Genomic DNA, 22605 nt, shown 5'->3' with positions numbered 1-22605 from the left:
AATCTCGATTCATATTTGCATCCTTCATGCACAAAAAAAAAAAAAAAGCCTTGGTGTAATAAGTCTTACATATCTTAGAAATCTTTATACATATAAACTCATTACTTTTTCACTCTCCAGCCTTTATGGTATGACTTAAAACTAAAAGTCCATTTTTAAACATTTAATATACCAAAATGAAGGTATCATGAAGAATAACACAAATGATTACTATTTGCTTTTTTTTTTAAAACATACAGGGTTCGGAATTATGGTAAAAAAAAGTTGGAAAAGACCATTTTTGAAACACGTAGTGACTTCAAAAATGAAACACGCAAATATGACAATATTTGGACTTGTGTGAAATTTCTCAGAAGAAATTGTCAATGCAAGAAATATGATAAATTCTTTAAGGAATTGTGAGATTCCATATTGAAAACACACACAAATATATTATGCAAAGACTATAAAATTTAGTCCCAAACACCACTTAAAAATTAAAATTTAGTCCCAAAGTTCCAAATACTATCTATTAAATTCCATTTGGATCTATGAGACAAAATTATAAAAGAAAATGACGATGAATTAATTCAATAAAGTCGTTGACATGGAGATGGAGGCTTGGACGACCCGTGGGCTACGGCCCACTTAAACCGACCATTAAAACCCAATGGAAAAAAGTTGGGCTTCTAATTGGGCCTTAGTCTTTAAAATTAAAACAAAAAACGTATCATCTTTGATCTTTCTGCTTTCTATCAAAATCTCAAACGCATGGTTGGCTGGGTGAAGGCGTGAAGCTCTTCCAGTTTCCATCCATGGCCACTTATTGCTTAACCTCAACCTCATTACATTCGCATCCGTCTTCTTCCTCTCAATCCATGTGTAAATCCAAATCCAATCCCCCAGATTCTTTCATTTCTTCAAATCGTTGCACTTACAGGAAAGATACATCTTTTCTGAACTCCCAATTGTCTTCTTCGTCTTCCTCTTTTACCCTCTGCCCCAAAAATCCGGTTACCAGTAGGGAGGTTTTCACCGTTTCAGCAGTTGTTGAAGGTGAACAACCACAATTTTCTTCCGAACCCGACATTACTGGAAATGGGTACAGCTTACAAGAGGATTCCAACTTCAGAAACTCTTTTAAACCATATGAATTATATGTCTGTAATCTCCCCAGAAGCTGCGACATCCCTGAGCTGCTTAATCAGTTCAAAACCTTCGGTACAGTTCAGTCCGTTGAGGTACTTCTTTCTTCCTTGATTCCCTCTTCAATCTCTTTATCAAGTCCTCCACCTGTTCGACGAAATTCCTCAACCAAACATGATATCAATTATTTACAAAACAAATCATGCTTGCTTCGTCCCTCAAAACTCCCCTTTAGTTTCAATATAATTCCAACACTACTTTTCAATCTTCTTACTACATTCATATGTTTCTAGTTCCTTTTCGTTCAAAAATGTCATCTACGACGATAATAATCAGGAATGATCCAATTGTTTTTGGGTTTATTAAGGTGTCAAGAAATCCCGAGACTGGGGTAAGCAAGGGATGTGGGTATGTGACCATGAGCTCACTCCAAGAAGCCAAAGCTGCCATTGCTGCACTAGATGGATCTGTGAGTTTTCTTTTTCAAAAAATCTTTACTTTTTACATGATAATTTTGTCGATTTTGAAGTGAATAAGTTGCATCATTAGGATGTGGATGGACGTGAAATGCGAGTGAGGTTTTCATCTGACATGAATAGTAAATATGGAAGCAACGAGTCACTGAGTTCACGACCTCAAAAGAACTTAGTATTCGAGTCGCCTTACAAAGTTTATGCTGGGAATCTTTCATGGAGTGTGAAACCTGAGGATTTGAGAAATCATTTTAGTCGATTTGGGAATGTGATTAGTACAACAGTGTTGCATGATCGGAAAGGTGGAAAGAATCGTGTTTATGGGTTTCTTTCATTCTCAACACCTCAAGAACTTGAAGCTGCAATGTCTTTGAATGGCACAGTTTAGTCTAATTCCCCCTTATTTATTTATTTATATCCAGTTTTATTGATTATAATTAATTGCTAGTATTCTCTTTGCTTATTGTAGGAATTTAGTGGTAGAATATTGAAACTTCGAGAAGTTATAAAGTGGCCTGAGCAAGAGCCTTGATTGGAATTTGATGCATGATGATGATGGTGAGTTATTATTACATGAATTGAGCTTATTTTTGACAAAATGTTTACATACATGATACATGTATGTATTTTTCATATTATTTGATAAGTTGCTATCAGTTTTGTAAATCACTTAATTGATTTTTGTTTCTAAAGAAAGCTCGATGCAATGCGATAACTTCTTTAAGATGGCAATACCACATTGAGAAACCACTTGAATTTATATTGCAATGTGGTGAAATTTGGTTCGAATCAAGGTTAAGCAACTATGGCGAATCAATAAAGCATATGGGTATACAATCAAAGTTTAATTCTGAAAAAGATGACAAAGTTCGTGATTCAAAATAGTTTTTCTTTCAGCCACTTTGACAATCTACGATTGACGGATCTCATCCAAAAACTCTTCAACCAGGTTATCGAGAAGTAAGTCTTTCATGATGCGCAGAACAAATAAACACAAATAAATTTTGAAATGTGGTTATATTATTGAATTCAAAATGTCTACAAAAGCTTACAAAACCATTTAGATAGAACGAAATGTAGCAGGCATTGCCAAATTTATGAAAATTAAAACTAACATAATATTCTGCTTTTGAAATAAATAAAATAAATGAAATAAGTTGACACCGATGGAAACTTAAAATTGAAGGCCTAAACGAATGTTTTTCATGACGAAGGGTGGGCAAACGCCTTCGGCTATTTGTTAGGAGCTTTGGACTGAAGAGCTTTCCGGCGATATAAAGTGGGCATCTAAACTCCCGGATCAAAAGTTACTTTCCATTTTATGTTAGACATTTTCTTGGCCCCATTTTTCATTTTCTCATTTCTCCATATTCAGGCTTCTACTATTCTATGCGTTTTGCATCAACTCAACCCTTAGATGTGATGCAATTAAAATGTGGAATGTAGTAAAAATGCAATTAAAATGTGGAATATAGTAAAAATGAAATGATCATAAGGTTTTGAGAAATTAGAATATATAATATATTTAAGGGATAATGACTTGAAAGGGTAACGAACTTTTGACTTTGTTCACATTTAGTCACTAAACTTTTTTTCGTTATCTATTTGCCATTGAACTATTGAAACTGTTCATATTTTACCCTTATGACCGGCTATAAGGGTAAAATGTGAACAATTTCAATAGTTTAGTGGCAAATAGATAACGAAAAAAAGTTTACTGACTAAATGTGAACAAAATTGAAAGTTTGTTTCCCTCTAAAAAGTTCAATGACTAAATGTGAACAAACTTCCTATTGTATTATGTTTTAGCAAATTATTTATTTTTGTTTAATTGTAGCAACATTTGTTGATGAAGAAATCTATGAAATAAAAAAACAAAATTTAACATCTGGATTTCCAGGTATCATAATTTAAGTATTTTTCTTTTGAGTTAAGAAGAGAGACTCGACGAGTTGACGCCTCAACTCGTCAAGTAAGGTCGCGACTGATGACTCAGATTAATGAATGGACCCGACGAGTCGGTGAGGCGACTTGACGAGTCCGCATTGTTGGCAGAAACCCTAAATCTTTGGGCCCGAGCCATATTTAAAGGCACTTATGGCCTTCAATTGCGACTACCTTTCCCATAAGTGAGAACCCTAGCGAGCTTGAGTGTGTAGAGTGAGAGGAAGAGCTATCTTGAGCTTTTTGCTGTAATTTTGCAAGAAAGGAGAAGAGTTCCAGCAAGAGGGACCAAGGAAAGTTATTGTTTTGAGTTATTCAAGCAAGGAGCTTCATTCTGAGGTACAAAAATGAACCATTTTCCTTCCTTATTGTGTAGATTCCATTTTGGGGTTAGGGCTTGAATCACTTCATCTTTCGGGTTTTGAATGCCTCAAACCCCTCTTGCAAGTTTGTGTTATTGATCTGGAACCTTCTAGGTCCAGAGAGCCGAGAATATGAAGCTGTAGTAGAGTTAACCTTGGGGTTTGAAGTTAGGAAGCATTTATGGGATTTTTATGGTATATATAGTTATTATCATCTTACACATAGATATGAAGTATTTTATATAAATTACGTGCTATGTGTGCATATTATTTGAATACTTGCTGTCTATGTTGGATGAATGATTTTTTACATGTTTTAAAAGATTTAAACGGTATATTTATTTTATATCTACAAATATGTTGCGGATGAAACATGGGTAGATGAAATAGTTGGTGTGTGATGAAATAAAACGATGAGAGATAGGTGATGATAGAAAAGTGATGATAATTAGGTAAATAAATGATGATGAATAGGTGATGTAGGATGAAAGGAGATATCATAACCTTAACTAACAATGTGGCGATGTAGTTATCTACCAGAGTATACATGGCGACCACGGACTATTCTAGACAACCCAGTGGAAACACCAGCAGACCCATAACCTGTAGGTGATGAATTACGAGTTCAGACGATGTTGTAACTACGTATTCATGCGATGATACTCTAACCCCTTACAATGAATTACGAGTTTAGACGATGTTGTAACTACGTATTCATAGGATGTCACAAATTCCGCATGCCAAACCAATGGTCATAATTCACATCAGTGAGAATGGTTCATTTTTTTGTAAAACCAAAATCAGATTGGAAATTTTGATTTTTTTTTTTGGAAAATGTCAAACCATTGGTTTTTTATTTCGGTTTTGGTTTTTTGTTTTTTTTTAAATATATTTTCAGGGTTTTGTTTTTTTTTTTTTATTTCATAGATTTCTTCATCAACAAATGTTGCTACAATTAAACAAAAATAAATAATTTGCTAAAACATAATACAATAGGAAGTTTGTTCACATTTAGTCATTGAACTTTTTAGAGGGAAACGAACTTTCGATTTTGTTCACATTTAGTCACTAAACTTTTTTTCATTATCTATTTGCCATTGAACTATTGAAATTGTTCATATTTTACCCTTATGATCGGTAACAGCCGGTCATAAGGGTAAAATGTGAACAGTTTCAATAGTTCAATGACAAATAGATAACGAAAAAAAGTTTAGTGACTAAATGTGAAAAAAGTCAAAAATCCGTTACCCTTTCAAGTCATTATCCCTATATTTAACTTGCAATGTTTTAGACAATTCTACATTGTTCGTCAAATATGTACTTTTGTGTTACTGGTCATTGGCTAAATTACCTTTGGCAAATGATTAAATGTACTCTTGTATTTGAATTGTTCAGATATCCGTATCATATCATGAGATAAAAATACACAAAATTTTAGATTACTTAATAAACACTTATAAATTATAAAGCTAATGCTTTTTCTATATCTTTTGGTCGTTGAACATTACCGTTGTCATTTGACACTTACAATTGATGCATATACCGTTTTGTGATGATTTTTTTTTTGTACTCGATTTGTTGTACGCATTATTAATTTGGTTGTACAAAACAAAATTACATATATTAATAAATGTTGTTGGAGCCAAAGCTTTACTTGAAAATATATCATATGATTTGGGTTTATTAGAAGAATACATTAATTTTGCATCAAACACAACCTAAATTTAATTATTATTAATTTATTTGAAGCTTATCTAACAAAATATTGTTCAACCAATTTACATGAAATGATGAGAAATGTGAGTGCATCACCTAGCTCTAGTAATAATGAAACAATTAGATTATAAAAAATGGTAAAAAAAAAAAAAAAAAACGATATCTCAGCTAGGGCTGTTCACTATTCGGATAAAACCGAATTATCCTATTGGACAATTTGGATTGGACTATTTGGTTCGGATATTCGGATTTTTGGATTGGTTTTCAATAAAACCGAATTAACATTTATTATTTATCTATTTATAATATATATCTATAGTTATTTATTAATTTTGTAATTTATTTTTTCAAATAGGTTCAAAACGTTTCATTCAATAAAAAAAACATTAATATGCATTTTCTCTCAAAAGTTTTGTATCTATAAAATATTTAACTATAATATATCTTCTTATTAGTTGTTTATAAATTTCAAATCACAACAAAATTATTTGTTTTTGCTTCTTGTGTAAAGTTTAGTAATATTATAATTATATGTTGTTTTAAAATGTTTCGGTTTTGAAAACCGAATTATAAAAACCGATCCAACCGAATTGTAATTGGATAAAATCGGATTTGAGTTTTGTTTGGACAATTCGGATTCATGTTTTGAAAACCGAAATCAATTTGGATTTACTTGATTGGATCAGATCAAACCGATCCATCCAAACGAACACCCTTAATCTCAACGGCTTACGTAAACTCATCCCAAAACCCACATGGAAGGTCAATCATGAAACACTAGCAATATTTTAGGCATTCTAAGGTTTGAACCATGAGCCTTATATGTGAAATTTTACACCTAAACCACTAAGCTTTCATCTTAAGAGCAACAATTAGATCATATGCTACTTTAAGAAATGAAGCTACTAACTTAGCACGGAGCAGCATCCCCGGTGCAAGCTCGGAAGGTATACTGAAACAATTTTTTAGCACATAAAAGTATACAAAAGTTTAAAATTTTAGACATGTTTGCTTGATGGAAAAAGAATGAATCTTAATTTCCGATTCTAGCCGTTATGGCATGTGATCAAAATAATGGTCTAAGTTTCTACATTAGCTTTAGAATCCATTATTTAGTTAGTACTAGAGCACTTCCTCCAACAACAAAACTCATCCGCATATCAGTGTGAATATATCTTTGCTTGAAATACTACTTAGATGAGAGATGCAAAATATTTCACATCGTGAAGGAAAAATTACAAAGGTTGATCAACAAGCACACAAGGAAAAATAACTATAGGATTGTGGGTCCCACTTACAATGTAAGAGCTTGCATTCAAAGAAGAGCATTTTCACGACTAAACTCTAAAACAACTACAACCACCATTACTACTTACAAAAGCAAGTGATATCCAGCTTAGCTGGGTTGATGCATCGGGTTTTATACTCATGTGGGGCGTACGGTTGAGAGTTCGATTCCTTTAAACTATCTCTTGTGGTGTCACATGTATAGAATTGTTCTCTGAAAATCCCTATGAGAGTTGGGTTTGCCCTGTAAATGAGCTCGAACCCAGGGTGTTCGTTGAAATATTACAAGTAAGCTTCCACTTAATTCGTTTGTCATTTCCAAAAAAAAACAAAGCAACAAAGACGATGATTATATCCATTAGATATGCTTTGTTTTATGTTTTTCGAGTTAAAAGATATATTACAATCCTTTTTTTTTGGAACTCACAAAAAAAAACATATAAAAATGTCGAGTTTGAATTTTTTCAAACTGGTTTTTTCTTCGGGTTCCTATATTTTTGCATCATATCCGATCTAAGAGGCTTTTGCGGTTTTGCCCTCAAAGAATCTAATTTCAAACCGTTCTAGATCGAGAGAAAAAAAAATCCAATGGGCCCACACAAATAGTTTGCTTTACCAACACTTTAGGCCCCACCTATTTGGGTGGACCAAAAAGCCTGCAATTTTTGTCCCATTAGCAACCGTATCAATTTAATACATGTCAATCACAGTACAAACACAATAAACTGGCTCATGTGCTATTGTGTCTTGTCATGTTCTGTCTAACAAATTGAACAAATTAGGCTTATGTGAGACTTCTCACAAGCAATTCTTTAAATTGAATACCACTCAAACCTTTCCCCTTCCTACTTTAAAACTTTCATTTACCCGAGCCTTCCTAACTAAGTATTCATGTAAATCAACACCCGTCTCCACTATTCTTGTATTCGGCTCGATTTCAACCTTCAACACTTTGTCTAATCTTTCACTCTCCACCTCACAAACCCTATTAACAACATCCATCCATGTTTCAAAATGTGGAGCTTCACCAATCTTCAACATCCCCTCCAAAACACAACACGCATCCTCAATCTTCCCAACATTACATAACCCATTAATCAAAACATGCAAAACCGATACATGAGGAGAAAACCCCTTTGAAGTCATCAAATCCAAATAGCTTTTAGCCTCATTATACAAACCTTGATTACATAAACCACCAACTAAAGTCCTAAAAGACACCAAATTCGGCAAGCAACCATTTGCAGGCATATCCTCGAGCACCTTACATGCATCATGTGCACGGTTTTCCCTACAGAACCCTAAAATAACAGTATTGTAATGGACGATATCAGGGTTGCATCCTTTCACTTTCATCCTACATAGAAGCTTATATGCCTCCCTAAGCTTCTTCTTTCTACACAAACTGTTTAACACAGTGGTGTAAGTTAGAGAATCGGGTACAAACCCTTTGTTCCACATGTCATCTAATAACTCCACAGCTCTATTCACTTGACTCTTTCTACACAAACCCTGCATTAGAATCCTGTAAGACTCAACATTTGGAACAATGTCTCTCTTTGGCATTTGATTGAACAGGTTGTAGGCAATGCTAAGATCGTTGTTAGAACAAAAGGCACGCATCAAGATGTTATAGGATTCGACATTGGGAGAACAATCATACCGATGAGCAGACTTGAATAGATCAAACGCAGGGCGGAGATGGGTCCTCTGTGAGACCAAAATTTCGAGGATTACATTCAGTTGCTTCTTGTGTGGCTTAATGTTGAACTCGAGGATTGTGTAGAACGTTTTGAGGGCTTTATCTGGTAAATTTGCGTCACCGTATATGCGAATGATATGCGTGAAAAGGGAAGGCGTAATCGTGTAGCCACGATCAGATTTAAGGCGGGATAGAAGGGAATTCATGAGGGTGAAATGGCGACAACGACCGAGTTTAAGGATGAGAGTCTGGTAAGTTGCGTATGAATGGCGGAAACCTGGATGTGCATTTGAAGCTAAATCGAAAATCTCTTTAGCTACAAGGGGGTCTGATTGGGAAGCTATAAGTTTCTGGATTCGAGATGGAGATGGAACCCCAGTTGCTTGTTGATTATGATTCAAGAGAAGGGTTGAAGAGGAGTGGAAGGATTCCACAGATTTTAGGGTTCTAACAGAACAATTGATGATCTTGTTGAAATGAGAGAGAAAAGACGGCATCACTAGGTAAAATTTGCTCTCGATTATTCAGAAATTTGATTGTTAGATGCTAGAAAAGTAAAGATTTCAACAACTGTGAATCTGACTTAGGCTACCATTATAAATTATTTTTGTGTAAAAATCTGATAAAACCAATTTTCAAACTTCAACCCCACACTAAAATATATTTTAATATTATAATTATAAAATAATATTTTCTTTAATATTATATGATTTCATTTAACTTAATTACTATAATATATAAATTATTAATAATAATTAATTGATAAAGTAAGGTCATATATTATGTTATGCTTGTTAAAGTTTAAATTTCAAATATATATTTAAGTTTGTAATATAATGAAATCATAATGTATTAATTATTTGATTTTGGTAAACTATTAAAATTATAAATATATAACAAACGAGTATTTAATATAGTATCTCAGTTATAGTTCCAAAACAAATGATGAAAAATATATATTCATCCATTGGTGATTGTCCACAAGTTCTAAAAAATCAAAACATTTGTGATAACAAATACATATCATTTCCGGTCTAATCTAACATAACAAAAGGATGCATCCAGCCATCCACATGTGATGCGGGCCCTAGTGTGGAGGATCGGGTCCTTGCGTTCCTAGAGGCCCACGATCGTGTGATTAAAGGGGCTTCACGAAAATGACTATAACTTTGGCTACGAATCTCCGTTTCGGGCCTACGACCAGTCAAATCGAAGCTTGGAGCAAGGAGCACGTTTAGATAAGTACCCAAAGGGGACTTACCCATTTTTGAGTCCAGAAATCGTTTTCTAAATGGAGTTATGAACAATTTTGTTTTTTTTCCTTAATTTTTGGGTTTTGTTTTTGGGTTTGTATTTGGCCCATGGACTTTTAGGGTTTCATTTTAATTTCTGCTTCTTATTTGACTGCTTTTAATGTAATTTGGATGGTCGGTCATCAATTTTATGAACTTTCGATTTTCTCCCAAATTCTGTGTGTTAACCCAGATTTTGAAGCCAATCCCACGGTATTCGTAGAATCAACGTGGTTTTGAAAAGATTGTCCGGGCTATTCTTTTAGAATCAACAGGTTCATTCTTGGTTATCTTTGTGTTGTTTTTTTGCGCTGCATCAACATGTTCTAACACATTTAAAACTTATTTTATGACATTAAAAGTTAAAATTTAGTTGTTTTCAACCAAATTAATCTAAAAGAAAATTGTAGTTGATTCGAATACGAATTCATAGATATAAATTATAAAGATCATTAAAATCCAAGTACATACGAAGAATTTATGGTCATCTGAAGTTAGTCATCTGTAGTTGAATCGTTTTTTATTTGTCTCTTGCTTTGGACAATGTTTTTGCTTTACAATTCTTGATCTAAATTTATGATGTTGTTGGGATGATTTTTTTAGATGATGTTGGTGTAATGGTTTTTTTAGATTAGTTGGAATATTTGGTATTATTGAAATGTTTAGCATGTTATCGTGGATTTGAAAATATTTATGTTTGATTTGGATTTGTGTTTAATTTGGATTTATGTTTAGTTTAGATATTGAATGATGTTTTAATTTTTTCTTTTATAATTATTCAAAAAGTTGGTTAAGTTATTTTATAAAACAAAAATATTTAATTTAGTAATACAAAAAAGTTAAATGATCATTCTTATCATTAAACATAATAATTTAAAACAATTCAAAGGTTCAAACAAATATTATTTTAAAAATTCAAAACCTCTTAAAAATTTAGATATTTTAAAATTTTAGATCTTAAAAACTCGTATCATGCAATACCCTAACTCCCTAAATATATATCACACTAGGTTACAACCCGTGGGAACCACGGGTAAAAAATTTATAAAAAAATTATATTATTAATAATAGTTAAGTTTGTTTAACACTTTTTCTATTGATTATTTAAAATTAATATTAATATATATTTGTAAAAAAGTATATAAATTTGAATAGATACTATATGACACATACAACGAAAGTCTATTGATAATTATCAAGTTTATGTTCATGAAGCAGTTTGTTTATTATTACCTAAATACGATCATAACTGTATCCTAAAAATGACTTTAATTCTTCATAATTTTAATTTTTAACATCAACAAATTAATTTTTAAAAAATGTTACATAAATATATTCCTAAACATATAATAATTATAATATTTTAAAAATAAATAAGTTTTTATAGTTAAAACTCATAATTATGAATCAATCATTTTCAATAAATTATTAATTAAAGGATTAATGTTTTTTTATTTACGTAAATGCAGAAATAAATTATTATAAAATAAAATAATCAAATTTTTTTGCTTCATAATTTTTTACCCTTCGTGGAACACAAAGTTTATTATGGCCGTGAATATGGTTGAATGATTATTTATTGAAACTTCAGTAATATTTTGTGGGTTATTTGTAAAGTTTTATTGTTAAAAACGAATTTATAACAAAATATGCATAAAAACCGATTTAAGTAAATTACATGCTAGTTGCTGGAAAAAAAATTAAGTTTTTATTTACATAAATTGTAGATATTTCTGCAAAATACTATAGAAATATGAGTTATTACAAAGTAGTTAATCGAGTAGGGGCAAAAAGTAAATTGTGATGCTAATTTTCTATTATGTTACAACAAATACACACAAAAAAAAAAACACATATGGAAATAGTATATGTTCTTTTAGAAATAGTATATGTTCTTATGAAAAAGTTGTTAAAAACACAAATCTTATAAAGTACAATGTAATATTCTGCATAGAATGAAAGTATGCTACTATTAAGGGATAAAAATGCAGAAAAAAAAAATTAAAAAGGTTTAATTAAAGAAGGTTGCCTTTTTATTTTGTGGATTATTTGTGAAGTTTTATTGTTAAAAAGGAATTTATAACAAAATATGCAGAAACAACAAATATATCCTAATAACTTGAAAGTATGTTGCTATTTTCTGCATAAAATGAAAGTGTGATGCTATTAAGGGCTAAAAATGCAGAAATAAATTGTTATAACATTAAATAATCAGTTTTTTTGCTTCATAATTTTTTACCCTTTGTGTAATACAAAGTTTATTGTGGTCGTGAATGAGGTTAACATATTATACGGGTGGAAAACTTCCAAAAAATGCACCAATTGGATTTAAAAGTCACAAAAAGAGAAACAAATATTAAAGAGAGAAAAATTCCATGGACTTACCAAACAAAGAAAATAGAACAAAAACACACATACAAACACAAACTACCATTATGTCCCTGTACAGAAATTTTGCGATTAAAGGGCAAATTTGTCAACTACAATTATATCCCTATACAGAAAATTACCATTATATCCATGTACAGAAAATTACAATTATGTCCCTGTACAGAAAATTTGCGATTAAAGGGCAAATTTGTCAATTATGGAAAAAACTTGAATATATATGCTTGGATTAGATTTCCTTTTTCGGGTATTATGAAAAAACTTGAATATATATATGCTTCTATAAGTAATTTTGATTTAATATCTATGTACTGGTTTTTGTTTTTAAATTAATAGTATCAAATTTATGAACCAGTTAATACTTATTTTGCTTTATGTGGCATATGTTTTTTAGGTTAGTTGTTCAAATGGCATGTGAGCAGCTTAGGTGTCCACCATCATATTTTTGGTGTATCAGGTCGTTTTACAGAGTGGCACGACGATGAAGATCCATACAGATTCTTCGAATGGGATGTCACATATGGCGATATCTATCCACTCGGTGTTCGTCAACAGGTCAATATATATCCAATCATTCAATAACTTTACTCCAATCAACATTTTTTACGTTTGATTTCTCAGTTTTGTGTTTAAACAAAAAAACTTACTAAAAGTTTCATGTAAAAAGTAATACTTTTGTTAATATTAAGATATGATGGTTAATATTAAACAGAAATAGCAACATCAAGGGAGCAAATAAAGGTCGCCATTTTCTGTCCATGACTGGGAAACAGGGGCTTAAAAAAACAATTTAGTTCATAAAGAGAAATAGCAACAGTTAAGCAATTCCACACACTCACACACAGTGAGAAGCAAAAAGTGATGTGAAAAAAAAAACACAAACATAAAAAAAAAAACACAAGAAGAAACAAAAGATAAACAAACAATCTGAAAGCAGGTTTTTATAAAGTTACTGAAGCGATTGAAGTCTGTGATTGAGTGGACGATTTTCAACTGTGATAGATTGTAAACCTTGGAAACACGATGCTGTAAATAAACAATTGATATCATATGTTTGAATTATATATTGAGCAGAATACGATCAAATTGAATGCAATTGATATCATACCTTATATAAGAAATTGGATACCATAATAACATGCATTGAATCGGGTATGTAATGAATTTTTGATTTAATATGTACAGCTGTTATCACCGAGTAAATGGAAAGAAAACATGGCATTCTATATATTTTGATTTGTAGTTGAAACAAAGTAGGGGTATAATCGGTATTTAACTTTGGAATAATTCTGTTGTTTTGAATTGACACGTGGAGCGTTGGTTTTGTTTATTAGATTGGGAGATTCCAACAAAAGATATGTAGAATGGGCTAAAATAAGAATGTTTTCTAGTTGTATTCTTAAACAGAAATACTCATGATAAACAATTAATTTAAAAAATCACAAATAACAAAAATACCTAACTTTTAATTATGTAAATGATTTTAGAAAAATATTGGGAAATGAACTTATATTTAGATATTTGTCAAAAAGTGAAAAATGTCTATTTTAGATTTAATGAAGTGTATAATAGATATTTTTTTCATCTGCAATAAAGATTTAAAGAAAAAAAAAAGCTCTCTACATATTTTCGGAATAATTATTTGAAATTTCTAGTATAACCGTACTTTTTTTCAGTCAAATGTCATATTTTATGTTTTTCTATTGCATCTATTTCTCATGTGTTATTTTTCTTTTTCTTTCTTTGTTAGATTTTATTAGGGATGAGTGTGGGAGGGAACTCGTATAGACCGGTACCGTTTTCGATTTTCCGAAAACCGAATTTGATTGAAAATCAATCCCGAATACCAAATGGAATTTGCATTACCTATATCAATACCGGCAATGGTACTAGTTTTCGGTACTTTCACCGTACCGATGGTACCAAATCTCGAATTTCATGATTTCAAAGTACCGAGTACAATCCCATATAATTAAATTTGGTATAGTTAGGTATCAGTTCCGATACTGTATCGGTACAGGATCGGGATTTGGTAGTAACTGTTCATCCCTATATTTTAGTAAAAATGATGCATATTTTCGAAATTTTGAATTTGTTTATCGAATTTTCAGACATATTTTATGAAGTTTGTAAATATTTATATATTTTTATCTAGAATCTAGAATTTGAATCCAAATTTTTTTTTTCTTTAGAAAAAATATTTTTAATACTGTGACATAAAACTAGTTTATAATAAATCCGAAATTACTATGGTCATTTTTCAAATCGTGAAATAGCTTGTCATTTTTGGTTATTATTTCATTTCTAATAGTTATATTTGCAAATAGATACTACTTATTTTGGCATTTGGTTGTCATGTTTTCTATCAATAAAAAAAGTTTTTTCAAACCAAATTTCACAAACTGTGTCCGATAACCATAATCATAACCAAAACCAAAACCAAAACTGATTGTTTTAAAGCCGATCACAATGGTTCATACATGTAGCAATCTGCTTACAAATTGATTTTGCAACAAAACAAAATTTTAGAAGTTGTTCTTGAGTATCGACGCTATCACGCTAACATCACATAACATACACAATAAAAAGTCAACCTCGACTTCTATAGAAACAAATGTCCAACCCAATATATTGGTCCTTATAGGAGTTAGGGTTTAATTATAAGTTGGTGATGTTTATGAATCAATAAAATTCCTAGTCGACCCAACCAAAAACAAACCATCGTATCTAAGACACCAAATCCACGAGCTTGATTGATTGCACAAAGTTATATGTTGAATAACCACTTGCAACCCGTCCCATTGCAATGACCAAATCCCTTCTCGAAGAGATAACCCATATCACCATTTACCACCCGATCTTTGACAACACAACATTTTTCAACCTCCAACGCATAAACTCTAGGAAAATGATTTTTAAGAGATATATCACCATATCATAAGTCATCCCAAAAACTCGTAGAATCATCATTTCCCACATTTCTTTGTAAAAAAAGAATTAAGAGACATATCTTTGTCTTGAAGATTTTTAATTGAAGTAATATCATTACTACAAATGCCCGAAGTATTTACACGGAAAGACACACCATCTAGACCTCCAACATCACTTTAAAAAAAAAAAAAAAGGTTAACAGATTTAGGGTTTTTTTTGTATCTATTGATTGAGAAGTGTACAGAATAAATACACAAGGTAACTCAAGAAAAGGAAACTATTATATGGAATCCCTTGATTATAGGGATTACCTACAATTAAGATTATAATTAGCTACCATCTTTCCTACAATAAAAACAAAATAATTTACATTTTCCCACACTCCCCCTCAAGCTGGTGAGTGGGAGTTTCCCATTCCCAGCTTGGATAAGATTCTTTCAAACATTGGTGTACTTAGCCCTTTGGTGAAGACATCTGCCAGTTGTTCATGAGTAGGCACAAATGGGGTACAAATTAAGCCACTGTCTAACTTCTCCTTGATAAAATGTCTGTCTAACTTCTCCTTGAACTGGATTGTGAGCTATGTTTATTGCAGACTTATTGTCACAATAGAGCTTCATAGGTCCCTCCCAGTTGATCCTTAGATCTTCAAGGATAATTTTCAGCCATAATAGCTCACATATACCATGTGCCATTGCCCGAAATTATGCTTCAGCACTAGATCGTGCCACCACGCTTTGCTTCTTGCTTCTCTATGTCACAAGGTTTCCTCCTAGGAGAGTGCAATACCTTGTTATAGATCTACTGTAAACTGATGACGTAGCATAGCTTGAATCGGTGTATGCCTCAAGTTTCACACAATTATTTTTTTCAAACGTGATCCCTTTCCCTGGTGCTCTTTTGAGATACTGTAAAATCTGATGTGCTGCTCGCAAATGGGTTTCCTTTGGATTATGCATAAATTGACTGACCATGCTTACAGCATAAGTTATGTCAGGTCTGGTATGAGACAAATATATAAGTTTCCCCACAAGGCGTTGATACATTTCTTCTTTTACACTTGCATCTTTTTCTGCATTTCCCAGTTTATGATTTGGGTCTATAGGAGTACTAGCTGGTTTGCATGCACCTTGACCTGTTTCCATGAGTAAGTCTATAGTATACTTTTGTTGGGATATAAAAATTCCCTTTCTTGAATGGGCAACTTCAATTCCAAGGAAATACTTCAATCTTCCTAAAGTCTTGATCTCAAATTCTTTGGCTAGACATTGGCTTAAGACTTGTTGCTCTATTTCATCATCTCCTGTTACGATAATTCATCCACATAAACCAGTAGGGTTGTTATCTTTCCCATTTTTGAGTGCTTCACGAACAAAGTGTGATCCCCTTGACTTTGCTTATATCCCAAAGCTAACATAGTTCTGGAAAATCTCCCAAACCATGCTCGGGGAGATTGTTTTAAACCGTATAGTGCCTTTTTCAATTTATACACCGTATTGGGACTTGTTCCTTTTGTATAACCAGGAGGAACATCCATGTAGATCTCCTCTTCGAGTTCTCCATGCAAAAATGCATTTTTTTACATCAAATTGATGCAACTCCCAACCAAGATTAGCAGCTAGGGATAGAATTACCCTAACTGTATTCATTTTCGCAACCGGTGCAAATGTCTCAGAATAATCAATGCCAAAAGTCTGCGTATATCCCTTAGCTACCAATCTTGCTTTATACCTTTCAATTGACCCATCCGCCTTGTATTTCACTGTATAGACCCATTTGCATCCTACAGTTTTTTTCTCTTCGGGCAATTTAACCAACTCCCAAGTTTTATTATTTTCTAGTGCTTGGATTTCCACATTCATGGCTTGCTTCCATTTTTCATTAGATAATGACTCAGATAAATTAGTAGGAATGGTAATGGAGTTGAGATTGACAAGAAATGCTTTGTATGTAAGAGAGAACTTTTGGAAAAAGGTGTAGTGTGATAAGGGATACAATGGTCTTTTTGTGCATTCTCTTGTTCCTTTTCTAAAGGCAATGGGCAGATTTTGATCACATGTTTGAGATTCAATTTCACTTTGTAAGGGTATAGAATCAGATATTATTACCCCATTTGAAGGATCAAAAGGACTAGAATCGGACACTTGGACTTGCTCAGGTCTAGGAATGTTCTTCTTTTGTCTCGAGTATACCAGGTTCTTTCTAAACCGTGTGGATTCAGGTTCTGGAATAGTTTCACGAACTGGAACCGTTGAGACTATTTCTGGATTAGAGACATAATCATGGGTAGGAGTACTTGGGGGGTTAGGTTGGGATGATGTAGGAATAGATGTGGAATGGGATGATGTAGTAGATGATGAAGGAGTAAATGTGGATTAAGAATGTGATGTAACTGTTTCTATTTCTGGATCAGGTTCAGGGATATGACTCGAGTGAGAATGGGATGATGTAGGAAAAGATGTAGATAAGTCATGGAAAAGATCTTCCAAGCTTCCATTATCTTCCTTACAATTCTCCCCCTGAAGATAAGGTTGGGTGAAGTAGGGATTGTTTTCGCTAAAGGATACATCCCTTGAAACAAAGAACCTTCTAGATGGAGGGTGGTAGCATTTGTACCCTTTCTGGGTTGAGGAATATCCCAAAAAAACACACTTTAGAGCCCAGGGATCAAATTTGTTTCTTTCTTGGCTGTGGATGTGAACAAATGAAATACATCCAAAGATGCGCGGAACAAGATTGTTGGAAGTGCACACATTCGGGTAGAAGGAAGAAAGTACATCCATCAGACTTTTGAATCCAAGAACTCGGGTAGGAAGTCTATTTATAAGGTAAATTGCTATGAGCACAGCTTCTCCCCAAAAATATTTTGGAACGTTATTTTGGAATAATAATGCTCTGGTTTGATCTAATAAATGCCTATTTTTGCTTTCTGACACTCCGTTCTATTGAGGCGTTTTAACACATGAAGATTCTTGAATTATTCCCTCTTTTTGAAAATAAGAGGTGAGAGTTTGATTGAAATAATCTCGAGCATTATCAGATCTTATCCTTTGAATTTTGACTCCAAATTGGTTTTTTATCATTGAAATGAAATTAAGGAGAATAGTGCTAACATCTGATTTATGCTTTAACAGAAACACCCAAGTAACCCGTGTACAATCATCAATGAATGTCACGAACCATCGTGCACCCGACACATTAGAAATATTAGATGGACCCCATATATCAGTATGAATAAGATAAAAAGTATAATTGCTTCTTTTATTACTGATAGAAAAAGGGATACGCTTGTGTTTAGCAAGCTCACATACTTCACAATGAAGGCTTTCAACATCAATTGTTTTAAACAAAGAAGGAAAAAGAACTTTAATAATCCTAAATGAGGGATGACCTAAACGACAATGATGAAGTATGATTTTTTTTCTTTATTGGAGATAGCAAGTTCTGATATGAGTGAGCGAGAATCTGTTATGAGTGAGTGAGATGATCTGGGTGTTTTTTGCAACTCAAGACGATATAAATCATCCTTTTCCTTAGCAAGTCCAATCATCTTCCCTGAATCCTTTTCCTGAAGTACACAATATTTATCGGAAAATATCACATAACAATGTAAATCCCGTGCTAGTTTTTTTTACAGATATCAGATTAGTGGACAATTTTGGGACATGAAGGACACTTTTTAAAGGAATGGATGGGTTGATATGGATATCACCTTTACCAGCTACAGTGGTTCGAGTTCCATCAGCAGTGGCAATTTTCTTGTTACTTGGACAAGGTGAGTATGTGGAGTAGTGTTTAGAAGAGTGAGTCATATGGTCAGTGGCTCCCGAATCAATGACCCAAGAGTATTTTAGGTTTGAATCTGAGGCATTAAATCCAAATGAAAGTGGTTGTTTACCTGGGAATGAAGGTTCACCACCAGAAGGTTTTTCGAGAGAGCTGTAAAATGAATGTGGTTGTTTACCTAGGAATGAAGGTTCACCACCAGAAGGTTTTTCAAGAGAGCTGAAAAATGATCTGAGCTTCTCCAATTCCTCTTGTTTAAGGCTTATTGGCTCTTGTTTGACTTCTTCTGGGGTTAGATCAACTACAATATGAGCTTGTCTTTTGTCTCTAATTGTTGCACTTTTCTGGCCCCAATCATGACTTGGAGGTTTGCCATGTAACTTCCAACATCTATCCCTCGTGTGACGTGTCTTTTTGCAATGAGTGCACCATAGCCCATCTCGATTTTGAGTTCTGAATTGATCATTTTTCCCAGATCCAGACTCATAGTTGGTTCTATTTTCCCTTCCTATCTTGACATGTTCTGCTGTCATTGCCAATCCATTCATTGGAAGGGTTTCAAGCATTAAAGTTCTCCTGCTCTCCTCACTTCTAACAATGGCCACCACTTCATTAAAGCAAGGAACTTCAGGCTTTCCAAGGATTTGAATCCTTACTTGATCAAAATCAGAGTTTAAACCTACAAGAAAATCATAAACTCTGTCTTGTTCAATGAAGTCCTTGAGTATTGCAGCATCTTCTGAGCAATTGGTCTTGATTACCCTATAATGATCGAGTTCTTGCCACAGAGATTTTAGTTGATTGGCATACTCAGTTACTGTTTTACTTCCTTGTTTTGCTGCCATAGTTTTGACTTTCACTTCATAAACTTGGGCTGCATCTCTAGCTTTGGAGTAAGTTTGTTGAATTGCATCCCAGATATCCTTGGCGTTAGCTATGAACATCATTGTATCACTTATCTCAGGGACCATAGAACTCCATAACCACGCTATGATCATGGAATCTTCTTCATCCCATGCTTCAAAATTAGGGTCTTCTCGCTTTGGTCCTGTCCCAGTGAGATGGTTGATTTTTCCCTTCCCTTCAGGATGGTTCGAATCAGTTGGGACCATTTGAGATAGTTTTTTCCATCCAATCGGTATGATGCATGGATGTGCTGTAAATCTCCTGGTTAAGAAACATGGGTTGTAGATTGAGCCTCAGATTCTAACTTGGTTCCTGTCATTCTTTTGGTACTAGGTTATAAATTCTTGGCGATAAAGGTTAAATAATCAAAGGGAAGAGGCAATGAAGGCCAAACAAAAAAAAAAGAACTAAAAAGGTTTCCCAAGCTTCGGATGCTCTGATACCATAACAGATTTAGGGTTTTTTCTGTATCTATTGATTGAGAAGTGTACAGAATAAATACACAAGGCAACTCAAGAAAAGGAAACCATTCTATGGAAACTATTCTATGAAATCCCTTGATTATAGGGATTACCTACAATTAAGATTATAACTAGCTACCATCTTTCCTACAATAAATACAGAATAATTTACATTTTCCCACACAGGTTTTGGATTATTTTGGAAATCCCGTTTTTGAAGTGTATTAAGAAGCCATCTTAAAGAAATAAAAAATGTTTTTGAAGTGTAAGCTTTTTCAAAATCCACTTTAAGCCACTTTTTTATTTCTAATGACTATTTGGTCCAAAACCAAACCAAATGTTTGACGTTTGAACAATCCACAATCCAATCTATTTCCTATTGTTTTTTTTTTTTTGCTTTCATTTCACTTAATTTTTATATAATACAATCTCTAAAACACCCTAATGTGATTTTCTACCATACTTGGGCAGCGATTGTCAATGTCTACGTTCAAACATATTTTTAGTCAAAAAAAAATTATATTTCTGTCTTATGATATCGAAAAATAAATGAAGAAAACAAGTTTGGAATTCATGTTGATGCATTTGGTCATTTTATACCCTGCCCTTCATCATATCAAAACAGAAAGTTACATTAACTCTGGAGTGGATAAATAGACAACATCTTGTGTTTGTTTGTTTGTTTGTTCATCTTGTTTTTATTTCTACAAATTAAAATCTCAAACAAAAAGGAATAATCAATTCAAATGGCTTTCTCACCAACAAATCAGTATCCCCAATAATCATTTCTGATTTCATCATCAAATTTCTTCTTCAACTCCGGGTGTTTCTCAAAGTATTCATCTGCTGTCATGGTGCTAAGTTTTTTCTGTTACAACACAACAACAAACTCATTTCACACACAACCACTTATATAATTTACTTTATTCTTGAAACAATATAAATATATTACCTTCAGATCCTGGACATCTGCAATTTCTTTTTCCAATCTTTCAGATTCCTTGAGGGATTTCTGCTCAGCCTCTTTCAATTCCACCAACTGTAAATGTAATTCAATACTTCATCTTTTCTTCAACCAATTGAACAATAACAGGAATTCTCAAAATCAAAACTTTTTTTTTATGTAAAGTAGGAATTCTGACCAGTGCATCAAATTTGGGTTTGTACTCAGGAGTGGTCTTGTCTACAAACTTGGGGATTTCAACACCTGTATGTGTAGAGAGAAAAAGGAACAAAGAATCACATTTCTTACATATGATATGAGTAAACATGATAACAGAACAAAATCTTGGTGAAGGAAGATAACATACTGTCATAATATTCTTTGTAAGAATCAACTATACGAGATCCAAGTCCTTTTCTGTAGTACTCCCAATCAATAGGTTCTGGTTCCTGAAATACCAAATGGGATTGATATCAGATTATTGGATTAAATTGATAACAATTTTGATCGTAAAAGCGTACAAATTCAGGCATGGAAGCATTTAACAAAAGTTGTAACAGCTAAAAGAGTTTAGTCCAATGCAATAGAATTACCAATCGGAAAACATTCATCAAATCATCGCCAAAAGTAATTATCTTCTTTGTAATACATACAAATGAATCTGCTGGATTTATAACCGATAATATAAAGGAATAATAATCATTTCGGCATCAAACCTAGTTCGAATCTTTTAAGTTCTCAGAAACCCTAAGCATCTAATGGAACGTAGATCTATTTCATCGAACACATAACAATCGATGCGCATACACACAATACACATCGAGATACAGTAAAGTATTTCACACCTGACTGAATTTGGTCTGAAGAGTGGAATTGACTTCCTCAAAGGCACGGCGGAGGGAGGAGAACTCCTTGCGAGCCTCGTCGGTGACGATCATCTTCGCCATCCCATCCCAATCGATCGTCTTTGACGCCTTGAACGCCACATCGACAACCTTCTTCCCTACACCGCTCATCTTTCAATGGCTTTCTCTCTATAATCCAACCAAAAGAGGAACCTGTGCGAGAGAGCTTATACAAAGGCAAACCTTTCCCTTTTATCTCATTTTATATCAGGTAATGGTAAGAAGAAAAAGAAAACAGAAATCCCATTTGCCCCCCCGTATTTCTTAATTTTGACACTTTATCCATGCGTGTGTCATATCGTTGCATTTTGCCATACCTGTGTTGTGTTTCTTAAGGAAAACCATTGAAAAGGTTAATATAGTTTTTATTTTGTACATATTTAA

The 22605-nt window shown here is 33.1% G+C and overlaps 4 protein-coding genes across 16 annotated transcripts; 1 reads left to right on the top strand and 3 right to left on the bottom strand.

Annotated features, from left to right (window-relative positions):
* The first annotated feature begins 717 nt into the window (after positions 1–717).
* On the top strand, positions 718–4746 carry LOC145057806 (28 kDa ribonucleoprotein, chloroplastic-like). Of its 12 annotated transcripts, none has more exons than XR_013686194.1 (9): positions 718–1220; positions 1493–1594; positions 1675–1980; positions 2068–2156; positions 2292–2427; positions 2496–2558; positions 2813–3498; positions 3804–3881; positions 4434–4746. XR_013686194.1 is itself a non-coding variant. In XM_079005709.1 (5 exons), exons 1-4 carry the CDS (start codon positions 795–797, stop codon positions 2128–2130), a joined length of 897 nt encoding a protein of 298 aa, XP_078861835.1. In that variant the 5' UTR covers positions 718–794; the 3' UTR covers positions 2131–2156; positions 2496–2673. The 12 variants fall into 12 exon arrangements, 2 of the variants coding, with proteins under 2 accessions (XP_078861835.1, XP_078861834.1); XR_013686193.1 differs by having other exon boundaries at positions 4019–4746; XR_013686190.1 differs by having other exon boundaries at positions 3804–4746.
* Positions 4747–7496: 2750 nt separating this feature from the next.
* LOC145058754 (oligomeric golgi complex subunit-like protein) lies at positions 7497–9206 on the bottom strand. The gene has a single exon (XM_079006650.1). It carries the CDS (start codon positions 9104–9106, stop codon positions 7736–7738), a length of 1371 nt encoding a protein of 456 aa, XP_078862776.1. The 5' UTR covers positions 9107–9206; the 3' UTR covers positions 7497–7735.
* A 9249-nt stretch (positions 9207–18455) lies between these two features.
* On the bottom strand, positions 18456–20836 carry LOC145057802 (uncharacterized). 2 transcript variants are annotated; one of them, XM_079005702.1, is made up of 2 exons: positions 19119–20836; positions 18456–18788 (listed from the first exon to the last, which is right to left on the bottom strand). In XM_079005702.1, exons 1-2 carry the CDS (start codon positions 20116–20118, stop codon positions 18754–18756), a joined length of 1035 nt encoding a protein of 344 aa, XP_078861828.1. In that variant the 5' UTR covers positions 20119–20836; the 3' UTR covers positions 18456–18753. The 2 variants fall into 2 exon arrangements, with proteins under 2 accessions (XP_078861828.1, XP_078861829.1); XM_079005703.1 differs by having other exon boundaries at positions 19185–20836.
* A 151-nt stretch (positions 20837–20987) lies between these two features.
* LOC145057803 (ATP synthase subunit d, mitochondrial) lies at positions 20988–22401 on the bottom strand. Its single transcript, XM_079005704.1, has 5 exons — positions 22162–22401; positions 21684–21765; positions 21516–21580; positions 21326–21412; positions 20988–21241 (listed from the first exon to the last, which is right to left on the bottom strand). Exons 1-5 carry the CDS (start codon positions 22330–22332, stop codon positions 21140–21142), a joined length of 507 nt encoding a protein of 168 aa, XP_078861830.1. The 5' UTR covers positions 22333–22401; the 3' UTR covers positions 20988–21139.
* Between the last annotated feature and the right edge of the window lie 204 nt (positions 22402–22605).

Source organism: Lactuca serriola, chromosome 6 (genome assembly GCF_051521515.1).
Source record: "Lactuca serriola cultivar US96UC23 chromosome 6, Lser_US96UC23_V15, whole genome shotgun sequence".
NCBI classification, from domain to species: Eukaryota; Viridiplantae; Streptophyta; class Magnoliopsida; order Asterales; family Asteraceae; genus Lactuca; species Lactuca serriola.
The sequence above is the reverse complement of the archived record's forward strand: the minus strand, read 5'-3'. Positions and strand labels throughout refer to the sequence as shown.

Coding starts and splice junctions, on each gene's coding strand:
- LOC145057802 (XM_079005702.1), bottom strand. CDS start 20,118: ATGGTCCCAACTGATTCGAACCATCCTGAAGGGAAGGGAAAAATCAAC. Junction 18,789..19,118: donor TGGTGAACCTTCATTCCCAG/GTAAACAACCAC, acceptor TGTGTACTTCAG/GAAAAGGATTCAGGGAAGAT.
- LOC145058754 (XM_079006650.1), bottom strand. CDS start 9,106: ATGCCGTCTTTTCTCTCTCATTTCAACAAGATCATCAATTGTTCTGTT.
- LOC145057803 (XM_079005704.1), bottom strand. CDS start 22,332: ATGAGCGGTGTAGGGAAGAAGGTTGTCGATGTGGCGTTCAAGGCGTCA. Junction 21,413..21,515: donor AACCCAAATTTGATGCACTG/GTCAGAATTCCT, acceptor TTACATTTACAG/TTGGTGGAATTGAAAGAGGC. Junction 21,242..21,325: donor CAGATGTCCAGGATCTGAAG/GTAATATATTTA, acceptor GTGTTGTAACAG/AAAAAACTTAGCACCATGAC.
- LOC145057806 (XM_079005709.1), top strand. CDS start 795: ATGGCCACTTATTGCTTAACCTCAACCTCATTACATTCGCATCCGTCT. Junction 1,221..1,492: donor GTACAGTTCAGTCCGTTGAG/GTACTTCTTTCT, acceptor GGGTTTATTAAG/GTGTCAAGAAATCCCGAGAC. Junction 1,981..2,067: donor CAATGTCTTTGAATGGCACA/GTTTAGTCTAAT, acceptor TGCTTATTGTAG/GAATTTAGTGGTAGAATATT.